Source organism: Meleagris gallopavo, chromosome 1, assembly GCF_905368555.1.
Source record: "Meleagris gallopavo chromosome 1, MGAL_WU_HG_1.1, whole genome shotgun sequence".
NCBI classification, from domain to species: Eukaryota; Metazoa; Chordata; class Aves; order Galliformes; family Phasianidae; genus Meleagris; species Meleagris gallopavo.
Window position 1 is genome coordinate 106265114 of NC_139404.1, and position 14754 is coordinate 106279867.

Below are 14754 nucleotides of genomic sequence, written 5' to 3' on the forward strand. Positions count from 1 at the left end.
GAGAGATGCTCCAGCCCTTTAAGCACCTTTGTGGCCCTCCTCTGGATCTTCTTCAAAAGCTCCGATATATAATAACCTCAAGCAAAAAGGTATTGTTTTGTACTAAGTTGTTTATCATGTTTTGCAGGTAAATATTCCGTGAAAATACCTAATTCCAAATGGCTTTTTTTTTTCCACCAAACCTCCCATTGCTTCTCAAAAGAAGAAAAACTGACAGATGGCAAGCCACAGTAAACAGTGCAAAATATCCATACTGTTATTTTTAGTTTTCACTGAGTTTTTTCAGGATTCCTGTTCAATACATGAAATGCTGCATTTCCAGCTTCATGTAGTGGTTTGGATGTGCAAAAAACTTAGTTTCTAAAGCAACATTTTTCTTGTGCTCTAAGTTCTATCTAATCAATCCTAGTAAGGAAGGATTATATTCCATTTGAAGTAGTTTTAGGATTGGAAACTGTGATGTTCGATCATAATTTTTAGTATATACATAAGGTCAGTTTTATCTCTGACTGCAGGTCAGCTTGCTGAACTCAGTATCATGTTGCAAGCTTAGAGCAGAAATGAACCTGGTCCTTAGAATCTAAAAGTAATCTGTCAATATTTAACATTCTTTAAATACCTTTTGTGCTCGGAGACCTTCTTGAGCAAATATGTGCAGGCAGTCACTGAATTGTAACTGTATTTGTAATAGAAGAAAACAGCTAGATGGAAAAAAGTGCACACTGGATAACACAGTAGAACAGAATTTTTTTACCAAGAATTCTGGACCTCCTCTTATACCCTATGCATTGGAAAAATTCATCAGTGATGCAAAGAGGAGGAAGAGAATCCAATATGAGGCTTTGCACACATGCAATTGGTCCAATCACCCTCCTCAGTATCAGGAAATGGACTGACACAGTTGTTTCAGAGAAGTTCCTTAGCCCTGCGGTTTGGATCATGATCTGAGTTGTTTTTCTGCTGGAAGTATTTGTAACAGAGCCTTATTTCAGTAAGAAATCTCTGATCTCTGCTATAATTACTTTTGAACTTATGTTCCCCCTGCCCTCCCCTCCCTTTTATAATGTGAAAAAATGTCCTTATTCTGGTCAGGGATAGGGTGCAAGCCCTTTTATGCTGGAGGTGACTGAGACAGCACCAACACAACTTTAAACATTACCCTACAGCTCTGTGATCTTCCCCTGCACTGTGTTGCCTGATCACTGTCCCTCATCCCTTCCCCCTCTCCTGAACATTTCTCCAGCCCTGACTCATTGGTGCAGGACTCTCCTTTGCCTTTTATGGACTGCCATCCTGTCAATCTAATTCGATAAGGCCGGGGGCAGGTGCAAACCCCTTGCTGTGGCTCCTCTTACTACCCAATCCTCACACTGGCCCCTCATCCCAAAATACCTAGGAGCCAATGGAGTGGGAAAAGCCGGGACCCTGAGGAGAGAGGGAGCTAAAGCTGGTGGATTGCTGTGAGGGGCACCCATTTAGGATCTAGGTCCTGCTGAAGGCTGGGATTCCTCTTGGGACTTTGTTGACTTGTGGATAGCAGGCGTGCTCTGCTGATTCATTTTCATCACTGTCAAAATGGTCATCAAAGTCTTTGTAGCCACATCTTCGGGGTCTACAGCGGTAGGTGTCTCATTTAACATACGCCTCTTTCTGCTGGGATGAAGCTGGTAAATTAGCCTGGAAGATCCCAGAGCAGCCTGAGTTTGCATGCAAGAGGAAAACACTGATTTTATTCTCATCTGTATTGACCACTTTATTTTTGAAAGCAACTCAAGATGTAGAAAATGGATGTTAATGCAAACTTGTTCGCATGTTAGACTGTACTATAGATATGAATTTCCATATAAGTTATCTGTCAGTTAGTAGATTTATTTCTGTTTGAAGAAGTGTATGCAAAATATCTTAATTGAAGAAGGAAAAAGTGGATATTGTATTGCACAAATACTAAGGTAGGTTGTTTATATTAGAAATTAATGTATTTAATTTTAAAGGAAACTTCAGGGCACTGCTCCTGCTGAATGGGATCTGTGTCTGATAAAAAGCCTGGAGTCAAAGTGACCTGAATAAAGTTTTGTAGCAAGAATGTTTCCTCCATCCTCTCTTTTTTTTTTTTTTAATTTTTTAATTTTTTTTTTTTTAAGTACCTCTTAAAATGGGGTACTGTTGATTCTTAGAATTGAGATCTACTGCTGTAGCTGTCAGCATAATGTATTAGTTGAAGGAAAGGGCATGTGAATAGTAGAGAGGTTGGAAGTCTGTGGGAGGTGGGAACCGGGAAAGGACTGTTTCCTTTTATATCCCGTTCCCATATCATCTCAGATTGCAGCTTTCCTTTGGCAGTCACTCATTCCCAGTGACATGGCTAAACAATTTGGCTGGTGCTAGCACATAGCTGTAACTACATCTCTGTCTCTCTAACACTAGCCTCATGTCTTTAAGAAGCTTCCAGAGTTTAAAAGCTCCAAAAAAAACCCCAATGCCCCGATCATATAGCCATCATCTCTAAAAAATGAACAGAGAGATATTCGCTAGAATTCAAACTTCCAAAAGGAAATTTTGCAGCTTTCTCATCAGCTTTTTTTTTTTTTTTCCCTGCCTATCTGTAAGCTTGACACTCTAAATTTACCTTTGACACTTTACTATTCCTTTTTTAATAACAAACCTTATATGCAAGACAGAAAGAAGAGGAGAAGGTTGGTAACTGCAGGTTTGTTAATTTGTAATCTAACAGTGACTGCTTAAACAGTGTTGTAAATTGCCACGAAGTGTGCATTGGCAGTCTTTTCTCTCCTGTTTGATCTCCTGTTTTGGTCTGCTTTGGTTGACCTAACAAGAACATTACCTGCCCACTTTACCAGTCATCTGTTCTGCAGAAAAGGTGTGACCATGACCAAAATCCCACTGGAGACATCCTGTGTGTGTGTTGTGGCCATTACCTTGGTCCTCCTTTGAGATAAATGTGTGACTCTGGCATGGATTGTTGCCATTCCAGCTACAGATTTGGGGTTGTAGTTCAGCAATGGAGTGTTTGAACTAAATGTGGACATTCAGGAGGTCACTTAAGCAATTAAAACTAAAGATATCGTATCCTTAGTTCTATCTGAACCCAAATCTTTCCTTTGCTATACACATTTCTTGCATCTCTCTCCCAGCTTTCAGCTTTCAGCAATAACTACCTCCTTTCAGGTAGAGGTGTATGCGTATGCTACACTGAACACAGGGCAACATGAAAACTTCATCCCATCATTTTGTACTGTTAAGCATTGCTGCTGTCAGTTTTTACTTCTGAGAAAGACAATTGATGCCAGTGAACTGCAGTTGGCTTTAAACTTATTAATGCCATTCTCCACTATATGGTAGCAGCCTTCAAAAGCTGTCAGTGAGATCCCAGACATATTGAAAGGAAGACTATGGCATCTCTGCCAGGCAATATGCCTCTGTGTTTCCTTTTTGCTAGTGTGTGGGTTGTATGAATAGCTGTAGCAATCTCAGCAGCATGTGTTTGGATTACTGGTACATAACTTTAATTCCAAGTAAACACAATGTTCAGCTGGAGAAGTTTTCCACATTTACTGATTAAAATATATGGAAGGTATTTTTTCAGTGAACTTTTGGTAAGTTTTAATGTATATATGAAGTAAAACTCATTCATTCAAGGAGCTAACATAAATCCCAGCATAGTATTATATTATGAATTTTGTATCAGCCTTGTAAACTTCTGCTATTCCTCTCCATGGAAATTTTTAGTAAAAGGCAAAAGATTTATATGATCTGAAGAGAAACCAGAGTATCTGTTGGAAGAATGAATTTCATCCCTAAATTCGCTTTTAAATTGAAAGTCTAAATTGTCCTAGTAGTATTGATGATCTCTCTTCAGTGTGTCTGGTCTCCATCGTGCATGTTGTTCATTCTGAATTTCAAAATACGATGGTCCTGACCACTCCTGTTGTAGGTCAGCAGAGTATCATTAGTGAAGAATTAAAATAATTCCTATTTTATGTGCTACACAATTACATTGCTAATTTCAACCTCTTGTTGTGTAGAAAAGTACTTTTTCAAAGTGAATGCAATGAACCCAGCAGCATTCTGGTGCTCTGGATCAGATGCTTGAGTGATATAATTCAGTGTAGGTCTAGGGCAGATTGGTTTGTATTTTTCCCCTCAGTGATTCAGAAATTTGTTTTAAATAACTTTAGCTTAATGATCTTTCTGTGCCAAACACAGCTGATACTGAGCTATGCATGAAGGCAAGCAGGAGTGGAGTACAGCATAAAAAAAAAGTACTAAATGATTGGCTTGTAAGAAGCATTCAATGCTAAAATAATTTTGTTAATAGCCACAGATGTGTTTAGAAATGGGTAAATTCCTGCAAAATCCAAGTGTATCAGGAGGTCTTACACAGAGGTCTTCTAAAGTCTTGCTTCATAGTGCAAGTTCATGGTTAGGGCATCTCTAAAACCACTTTTTTCCAGTGTTTCTGTTTTTTTTAGCTTACTCACTTTCAAATCTGCAGGTCTCAGTTGTAGAGTAACTCAATCACATCAGAAAGACCAGGCAAGGTGTAGACTAATAGGACTAATACTTGATAGAATAACTTGATAGTAAGTTAGAATGTAATAAATAAGAATATTGATCAACAGATTGTGTCTCAGTTAGAACAGAGAGCTACAGCAGCCTTGCCTGCTGGCAGTGATGTTCTCACTGCAGTAAGTTGTTGACTAGACACCATTTGCTTCTACAGCAGGCAGCAGGTCAGTGGGAATGCTCTGGATTTCAAGAATATAGATAGCATTCAATTATGCATCAGGTGAATCTACTGTGATCTGAAGCTCTTACACTCTAGCTAGATGTTAATTATTTAAAAGTGTTCTTTCTTAATTTAAGGGACTGTCAGCTAAGCATAGCGGAACTTAAGCTTTGTTGAAAGGGAAAATGGCATTGATGAAATGATATCTTGCTCACCACCACTCCCAGGGAATCTATGGCTGAGTAATCTGAATTCTTCCCATGCCATCAGACACAAGTGAGGGCACAAACAAGTTCCTGCAATCTCATCCATTCTGAGAAAACCTTTGTGTGTCCTCTGTGTTGTTATGAACTGGAAGATTTCCCCAAGTGCTGTTTGCTAGAGACATTCTTACAGTTGCCCAGCTACTGGTGCTGACCATGGCAGAGGCTCACCTTATGGTTTCATACTTCATGCGTATGTCAGGCACCAAATCTTCTGTTCTGCCTAAGTCCTAGTCATTCTAAGTTTTAAGTACCGCCTTCTGCATAGTTTATTATTATTATCACCATGAAAAACATCTTGCCTTATCCTTATCCAGCATAATTACATGTAGCTTTATTTATCCTCAGCATTCTTTTTTTTTTTTTTTTTCTGGCACTCTCTGAGCCTCCCATATATTATGAACTTCAAGCTGAAGAAAAAATTGTTTATCCAGTGTTTATTCTAAAAGTTACAGCTGCAGCCATATGCAGGGGGAGCACAGACTCGGTAGTTCTGTTTTCCTTATCTCCTCAGCGGCATTATCTATCTGGCTCTTGCTATTCCAGGAGCCGTATCTCCTTCAGTGCTCCAAGGGACAAGCTGATGCTGAAATTGCAGCTGACAGCACTTGAATGCACTGGCTTTCAGAGCAAGTGGTAGAACTCTTAGTACTGGCTCATGCAGATGTTATTAACCCTTTATACTAACACCTCCTCTGATGAAGTGTGCATGTGTTCTTCAGGCAATCTTTTCTGCCATCTGGGTGTGCTTACAAATAACCATGCAGCTAAATGGCCATTAAGAAAATGACCTCTAATTAACAATTGAAAATGAGAATGTAAATGAGCACCGCTGAGAACTGTCAGCCTTGCAGCTTGTGAACACATTAGAGCAGTGTTTGCATTCAAAGTTATTTGCTTTTGCTAGCTCACCATAAACCTCTGCTGCTAGATCCACATGCATAAAATGCTATATATTTTTATTTCTTATAAGCAAAATGTAACTGTATAGGTAGAATATATCCTTATTTAAGAACAATAAATTGTATGCTTGATAATAAAAATTCACTCCACCAATAGAATATGCTTGCAGACTACTTCAGCTTTTCAGGTTTATTAGATCATACAAATACATAACCCATGGGTATTTCTCATCTTATTGCCTGTTGCAAATTGATTTACACTAGGTTGGTGTCACTTTAAATTCAAGTGCTCAGATTTCTGATTTGTGGAAGATCTGGTTTCAAATCATATGATGGCTTATATGTAAAACTTACTTGGATAAGTCATTCTAGCTACTGTCATCTTTATATCACACTAAGTTGCTTCATGGAGGAACAGAACTGGAAGGAGAGTCATCTCTGGAGCAGGATTGTGCTGGGCAGTAATATAGTTGTGTGAGACCAAGGAGCAGCATGAGGGAATTTGTACAGATCAGACCAAACAGCACTTGCTTCAAATACAGTAGTTCTTGCAGGACAAAAAATTTGGCTTTACAAGTCTGAAAATATTAGAAATAGGCAAAACTGGGAAGTCGTTTAAATGTTGCTTAGGAGGAGCAGCCCTTTAGTAAAGGAGTATAATGATTATTATTGCATCTTTAAGCTAAAGGGATAAGCTATAGGCTTGATGTCTCAATCCTAAGTCTATACAGTACTACAATACATCAAAGGAATAAGGGCCACAGTTGAATTCTAAGCTTTGTATAACATGCTTTATTTATATGTCATGTTTTCTATGGCCATGCTGAAACACTGTTGTCTATAATCTGGGAAATATTCAAGCACAGGAATTAAACTGTACTTGATTTTCACTTACTTAAATTATGCATGGAATTTAAGAACAGAAACTGAGAAACATACAGCTCTGAAATCTAAATGTCACATGTAAAGAGTAGGAAAAGGGAAGGTCTCGTATACTGAGGAGAATATGTATATATCTACATATGTAGGCAGTATTAGTTCAGCTATTTGTACACAGCACTCACGGATCTGGAAACAGAGTAGGAGGCTTTCTTTTCTAAGATGGAAGGGAAAAGAAAGCTGGGGGAGAGAAAAGTAACAGTAGTGGACTGGGTGCTGAGAAGTGTTAAATCTCATCTTCAAAAGGTTTGGAGGGGGCACAGGAACAGTGGATCCAACTTGACATACTTGCATCAGCTCTCCTTGTAATAGTAATTGCTTTTTGAAAACAAATTTCAATTTTAAAAAGCAGTTTTGTTTTTCCTCTTTCCTAACCAGATCAAAAAGAAACAGCAAGAGGTAGTGGGCTTTTTAGAGGCCAACAAGATTGACTTTCAGCAAATGGACATAGCAGGTGATGAGGACAACAGGAAATGGATGAGAGAGAATGTTCCTGGAGAAAAAAAGCCTCAAAACGGAATTCCTCTTCCTCCACAGATCTTCAATGAGGAGCGGTACTGTGGGGTAAGAAGTTATTTGAAAATCTAATGCCTTTGGACAGTCTTCTTTTACAGAAAGTGACACTTTTTCATTAGTAAGGAGTGTCCCCAAACAAACTCCTTAAGACAATTAGAGATTCACTTTCAAGGATGAATTCGTAGAAAAAGTTTTTAGACACAGAAAGAAAATTAAATATAGGATTTTTTTTTTTTTTTTTTAAGAGAAAAATACAGTTGGAAAAGTGATTAGAGAAACTCTACTTGTGAGGCTAAATTGATTATCCCCTGCAGATCTATGCCTATGCATGGAGTTTGCTGCCTGTGAGGAGCTCCATGTTTTTCCTTTCACATTCTCCTACCTCCTGCTGTGTAGCTCACTCACAGTTTAGCCTGCTGTTGGCTCACTGCCTAAATTCTTCAGCTCCTGAAAACCAAAATCAGTACTGGCTAGGTGATACTATGGCTTCTTCACACAATATCACAGGATAACCAAATGTAGACTATGAAAACAGCTCAACTGTTCTCAGAGTAGTGAGTGCTCAGTGATGTGGTTTAACAATATTGACCTACTTGGTAGCTGTTTGACACTTCAATTCTCGAACTTTCAGTTAATTTTCTGTGGGATATGTTGGTTCCCTGCACTGCTAGGAAGTCAAGCGTATGTCTGAGACACCAGGGGTTGTGAACAAGCGTCTTTCTTTTCCACTGTGTTACAGGAAATATATTTAATTGGAATGGTTCTTATGTGTGGTTTGAGTTATTGAAATTAAATTACTTATTTAATAAATCCAACTCTTCATAACAGAAACGGTAACACATCTTCACATGTGCTTGTAACAGGTTATTTCTTTTGAGAAGGTTCAAACTGGTGATATAATACTTTTACAACATAAATATTAGGATTGAGATTCAAAGGAGAAACCAGAGACAGTTTTTTTGCTTATAGTATGTATGGAAATACAAGCTGTAAAGTACTCTGATATGATCTCTGAAGTGAACTTGCAAAGTACTTTGAAACGCAGCTCACATAGTGTGTCCAGTTTTATGTTACTCAACAAATCCAGTGTGAACTACTGTAAAGGTTGCTTTGGGAGAGAAGGGATTTGCATGTCATAATGTTTTCAGAATTAACTGAAGTACTCTGAAAAAAAAAAAAGTTGGTAGTTTGAGTAATGAGTACAATTGTTTCCTCATTTTCTCACAGGAATCTCGAAAGATAACTTGGTAGGTTAGATTTCATGGACATTTTAACATCTAATCTGTACCAATATAAAGTATCAGTTGATATATCTTATCCTGGATTTTGTGGCAGCCAATGTTGCCATAAATATTTCTGAGATTCCCTAGAGAGGTTATCTAGTGAATTGAAGAGTAATTGCCTTGCAAAGCACTGCAGCCAGTCAGCCTTGCCAGTAAATGATAAATATACCATTTTTACCCCTTGTGTGAAGCCATTTCAGGAAGCCAAATAATCTGCATCTGAAAGTAAATTTATGTTAAAGAGAAGTCCTTTCAAAAACATCTCAGTTTGGAAAAGAGTTCAGAAATTAATTGTAGCTACTGATTTAAAAACTAAATCAAACTTACAATTAGTTTAAAAGTCTCCAGAGTTCTTATGTGCCCAGCTTTCAAAGCTTATATCTAATAACCCCACTGGTTGCATAACAATGATTCATTTTTTGCATGACATCTCAGCACACTTTCCAAATAAATAAGGTAAAAATATCAATACATGCTTCTTACCTTTCTCCATGGCAGAAGGTGCCTTAGAGGAGCTGCAGAGTGAAATGAAGTGAGATGGCATGGGATGGTTGAGAGCATGGCCAGCAGCTGGCAGGCTTCTGCAAAATTCCTTAGAGGGACCTGATGTCTTCCACAGTACAGAGCTGGGGATTTGTGTTCTACTTCCCTGCATAACCTTTGCAGGCACAACAGACTAATCATTCTGAAATCCATGACTTTTTTGCCCCTTTTGAAGTTTACATAATATATATACCTTAACTCTTCCCCAGTGTCCCACTTCCTTTGTCTTTGCACAAAGTAAAAATAGAGTGGAGGATAGTGAAGTTCCAGGGTTCTGAAGTCATGAAAGTCCCTTTAAAATATGTTGTTCTTATTATAAGAGTCACTAAGGGTTTCAGCTTCATGACATCTGGAAGCCTAGAATTTGTAGTCTGTATATATGCAGCCAGTTTATACCCATTTCCTTGTATGCCAAAATTGTCCTTTAGCTTAAAGCAGTTCTCATCCAGTGTATTTGTAACTGGAGGTCGTATCCTCTTAATGTTCTTTTTCGCTGGGCTAAAAAAAATCAAGCTCTTTGCACCACTGAGTGGTTTTTTTTTTTGGTTTTTTTTTTTGTTGTTGTTTTTTTCTTATTTGTTTGTTTTGTAAGACTTTTTTTTCCTCCTTTCTATCTTCTTTTTTCTTTCCTCATTCCTCATTCACTTCCTTTACCATTGATGGTCCTGTTCCCAGTCACACATCTACGTGTGTATACATAAGCAGTATCCTTATGAAAATGAAAATAAAAATTTTCTTCCTCGCCCTAAGAAAGAGGTATTTGAATAGAGACATGACAAGCTCCAACTATTTTAAAGGCTGCAGCTGGAACAAACACAGAGGAATTCATTATTGAATTAAGTAGTGATCCTGCTTCAAGTAGGAGGTTGGACTAGATAGTCTCTTGAGATCTCTTCCCACCTGAGCTGTCCTGTGTTTCTAGGACTTTGTAAAACATGTTCTGCTCCATAACCACTGGAGATAGATAAGATGAATGTACAAAAAAAAAAAAAAAAAAAAAAAAAAAAAAAAAAAAAAAACACACAGCAAATGAAGTTTTAACCGAGTATCAGCAAAAAATATATATATATATGTACTGCTATCTAATTGGCATTTGAGGAAACAGATTAGAAATTGATTTGTTTTCTATGCTTGGCTATTGCACCAGTTTCAAATTTCCATCCTAATCCATCAGTGTTGGCAATTATGTTCTTATTTGATCTTTTTCTTAATCTCTTTCTTTGCTCATGTCTAGACAGATGTCTGTGTCTATGTCACTTTCTAAATATACTGAGCACTCCATTGCTCTTGTCTTTACTTTTGCTTAAAAAAATGCACCCGAATGCCTCGAAAACTAGGAAGGAAATGAAAAATAAACTGCTTTTATCTGTAAACTGAAATCAATAGGTTTCTCTTTAAACAGAAATCAAGAGAATGAACTACCATAGTATATCTGTTTTGAAACAGTGGCTTTCTTAAACATGGCAAACATGGGTTAGATAAGAAGGGATACCCCACAGAAACAAAAGCAGAGGGATGGCTTGAGGAATGAATAATCTGAAACATCAGCAGCTATTCTGCTTGGTCAGGGTGAAATGTGTTCTGGGGCTTCTCCCAGGTTGGGCAGTTCCTATTGCTGGGTCTGTTTAAAAACCAATCTGTCCTTTAGATAAATCAGTGAAATGGGCTGTCATCTGGCCTGGCTGTTAAGTTATATTGCCTCTCCAAACTGGACTGAAATTGATTCCAGTGTTGTTGATATTAGGGTAGCTTCTAAATCACTTGCTGCAGCCTTTCCCTAGAATACCATTTGGCAAACACTTATGAAAATACTAAAGCAGCCCAAAAAAACAACTCAGGTCCTAATGTAGCTTTACAAACAAATCTCAGGGATGAGTCAGCACCTTCTTATTTACAGGCTTCTATTTTTGGAGTTATTTGGGGTGAGAGGAAAGATAATAAAGTGGTCACAGCAGTAATCTAGGACTCAGCAGACCTGTGTTTAGACCCCTATCTTTTTCAGAGCTGCTGAGTGATTGTGGGCCAATATGTATAAGCAGAGTGGTTGACTTCTTAGATACATATTAACGTTTATTCTGTGTAAGATGTGAGTCATGAATTCCTTAGAAACAATCAAGTGATAGCAGATCTTTCTCACTCAATAGAAAGGTTGTATGGATGAACATAAAGACCATGTGAGTTCTAATTGATAGGATAGGAGCCATACATCCCATTTTTTCAGTTACTTTTCAGTTTCTGGCACGTAAGAGAAAATGGCCATTTATGATGCTGATTTATATCTTCAGTTCACATTTGGACAAGACATTTGGGATGGTACGCATTAGAGGGAACAACGCAACCTTTTGCTAAGTTTGTCTGAAAAGGTACTGCATTTTCTGGTTAGAGTGCCTTTCTTTAAAACAGTTTCCTTGTTATCATATCACTTGTGCTATTATATTGAGTGTTCTCTTTTCATTTCCACAAAGCTGCCCACGATTTTGGGGACCTATTTTGTGTTCTTACTCACAGCATGGTTTACCTTAATATTTGAATGGGAATAGCTTTGCTTTTGTATGTATAACTGAGGCATGTTAAAATGAGATGCTTAATTTCGTCTGATTCTGATGTAGATATAATTAAAGTGTAGGCTTCTGGAGGGATTTGCCCCATTGTTCATTTTGCCAGTCAGGATGAAGTTCTCTTTATCCAACTATTCTTCCTAAGACTGAGGTAATGCAGGTACTCGTACAAATTCAGTCATTCTTATCAGTGTAAGAAAGATTTGCCTGGGCTAGTCTCTTCCTCCTGCCTTTTTTCTCTGATTTTTGTTTTGTTTTTGTCTGTTTCATTTTTAGGACTTTGAATCCTTTTTCTCTGCTAAAGAAGAAAATATTATTTATTCATTCCTGGGTCTTGCTCCTCCTCCAGGCACAAAGGTATGCACTGCTGTCCTTTCATGGGGTAATATATTTGATTTTAATAAGAGACAAAGATAAGCAGTGACTCAGCATGTCAGATGAAGGATAGTGACAAGCATTACATTAGATGCCAGTATAGCAAAATGTTCTTAAGGGAAAAATAACATGGCTGGTTCAGTATTAAAAAATACTTCTGTCTTCCCTTCTTTCAGAGCAGGCTTGTTACCATGCCTCCGTCTGAAAATTGTTTCTTTCCTTCTTTCCTTCTTTCCTTCTTTCCTTCTTTCCTTCTTTCCTTCTTTCTTTTTCTTCCTTCCTTCTTTTCTTCCTTCTTTCCTTCCTTCTTTCCTTCCTTCCTTCTTTCCTTCCTTCTTTCCTTCCTTCTTTCCTTCCTTCTTTCCTTCTTTCCTTCCTTCTTTCCTTCCTTCTTTCCTTCCTTCCTTCTTCCTTCCTTCTTCTTTCTTTCCTTCTTTCTTTCAATGCAAACCAGTCAGGTTTTATCATGTTCAGCTTTTTAAATGATGCAGAACTTCCTGAATAAATTTATAGGTTGTGTCAATCACAAGGAGCATTCATTTCACCCTGACTGCATCGAACCTTGAGCAAATGAGGTCTGTGCTGGCCTCCAGCAGGAAAGCTGGGATGCTGGACCCGTTCCATTTTGAATGGGTACACACAGATTGGCACTGTGAGATTCAGTGTCTCTGTCTTAAGATAAATTAAGATCCTACTCTGACTTCACAAACTCCCTTTGACAAGTCTACTCATTTTTCTCCATCCACAGTATTTTGAAAATGTTATATTTATGACAAAGGAGATCCTTTTTTTTTTTCCATCTTTCTTCCTTTTACAGAAAGCAATGTGTTCTTTCTTTCTTTAACAGAGTTTTATATAGGTAAAAAGTCTATAACTGGCTATATTACAGCATATTACAGCTCTCTTATCTCACAACCATCTTTTATCATAATCAAATGTTGCTGCCTTTAAAATGGGTGATTCAACAAACAAATTGAATCAGAGGAGTGATGAGTCAGTGACAGCACAGAACTCTGCTGTATTGTCATGACCTGGATGAAGAGCTGCCTTGGAGCATGAGATCTGCTTTCTGATCAAACTAAGCTGCCAACTGCTAGCAACTCTGAGTAAAACAGCACTGTAGATGCTTCTGTTCATCCTCTGCTGTAAAAGCAGAGAGAAAAGCAAGTTTTGCTATGTATTTTGAGAACTACAGATGAGGAGATATCCAGGGGAGAACCACAGCTCCTATAAATGTTGTCTTTGAGATAAGTTGTCTGTGTGATAAGTAACAAGTGATTTAAACTTTCTGTTTTCTGTCCCATCTTCCAACAAGAGAAAAAAATGTTACTTGCCAACCTCACAAGGTTTTTTTGAGATTTCATTGAAATAACATCCAGAGAGCCATGCGAGGCTTAAAGCAGTGTGGGTATTACTTACAGTAATCATTATAAAAGATATGTGGTGGATCAACGAGATAAAGAAAATTGCATTTTTCCATCTTCCCAATTCTTATATTATCTTCTCCTTCATGCAAGGTTCTGTTAGATACAGGATCTGTAAAGCCAAGTAGCACTTTTTTTAGAATTCATTCGTTCCCAGATGTCAGCTAAGTCTCTTACATTTTCTGATTCATGACAGCTTTAAACGTTGAAAATAACATGTTCGGTGCATTCTGCTGTGCAGACAACTATTAGTGCTATCAGTAGAGAACAAGTATGATTTATGCTGATTAATGGTTTTGATGGGTCCAGAAAGCAGAAATAAGTGAGAGTTGATTTAAAAAATCTTTGTAAAAGGTAGACATCTATTTACATCCCTTCGTAATCTGTTTCTGAATTTGAGAAATACATATACGAGTGTATCAGCGATTGTTTTAGAAGTATTTCTTAGCATCTTCACTACATGACACTTTGTCTATGTTCTGTTATATAAATATCCTTGTGTACTGCTTCTGCTTTCCTTTCATTAGACTGTCAGTTCAATCTTATCATAAAGTACAATGGGTGATTTGTGACAGTGGTTTTCAGCAGCATGAATCCGGGAAAACAAGACAGGTGTGGAAGAGCTGTTGATGATGACATGAGAAAGTTAGACAGTTTCCTACTAATCCCTTCATCTGTACTAAACCTCTCCCCTCCCCTTCCCCTCCCCTTCATCAGTTCCTGGAATACTGTGAGAATGTGCAAAATAAATAAACTGTAGGGCGTCGAAACGTCAAAAAACAGCCACTAACCATTTGCTTCATGGGTGTTACTACTTCATGGAATCACTATAAAGTTTAATATAAAGCTGATATATTTTCTTTATTGACTATTCTTGCCTCAGAAGGTTCTCTTTCCTTTTCCATTTTTTAACTCTTATTGCACTAGGAGTAGAAAAGCTCCTTAATGACATGTGGTTGTTTCACAATACAGCCCACTAACATCCTGACCCAAGGCTGTTTTGAGCCTGTTTTCTAGGGCAAGCAGAGGGACTCTTGCAACAAAATCAAATTTCCTAACAAGTTGAAGTTAAATTCGTTATCATGTCATCCTGCTGAGTGCAACATCTGTTTCAAGTTTGCAAATTTTCTTTCTTATAGTCTTGATATGTCTCTGCATTAGGTGGCTATAACTCATTACCAGGCACTTATCCAGTGTTTATATT

The 14754-nt window shown here is 37.8% G+C and overlaps 2 protein-coding genes and 1 non-coding gene across 5 annotated transcripts in view; 1 reads left to right on the forward strand and 2 right to left on the reverse strand.

Moving 5' to 3' along the window:
- The window catches only part of LCA5L (lebercilin LCA5 like), a 25816-nt gene extending 16455 nt beyond the window's left edge, over nucleotides 1–9361 (reverse strand). Inside the window, exon 1 of one of the 3 annotated variants that reach the window (XM_085208553.1) lies at nucleotides 9134–9361. In XM_085208553.1, the coding sequence (XP_085064679.1) occupies nucleotides 9134–9346 (213 nt within the window). In that variant the 5' untranslated portion in view covers nucleotides 9347–9361. The remainder of the gene's footprint in view (nucleotides 1–9133) is intronic. The other 2 variants (XM_085208535.1, XM_085208613.1) reach the window with 2 other exon arrangements.
- Nucleotides 1370–14754, forward strand: part of SH3BGR (SH3 domain binding glutamate rich protein) — a 26226-nt gene continuing 12841 nt past the window's right edge. Inside the window, exons 1-3 of the mRNA XM_003202948.5 lie at nucleotides 1370–1620; nucleotides 7230–7415; nucleotides 12028–12108. Of these exons, the coding sequence (XP_003202996.2) occupies nucleotides 1576–1620; nucleotides 7230–7415; nucleotides 12028–12108 (312 nt within the window). The 5' untranslated portion in view covers nucleotides 1370–1575. The remainder of the gene's footprint in view (nucleotides 1621–7229; nucleotides 7416–12027; nucleotides 12109–14754) is intronic.
- On the reverse strand, nucleotides 3667–3791 carry LOC116216221 (U5 spliceosomal RNA). Its single transcript, XR_004158679.2, has one exon. It is a non-coding gene; the product is annotated as a U5 spliceosomal RNA (small nuclear RNA).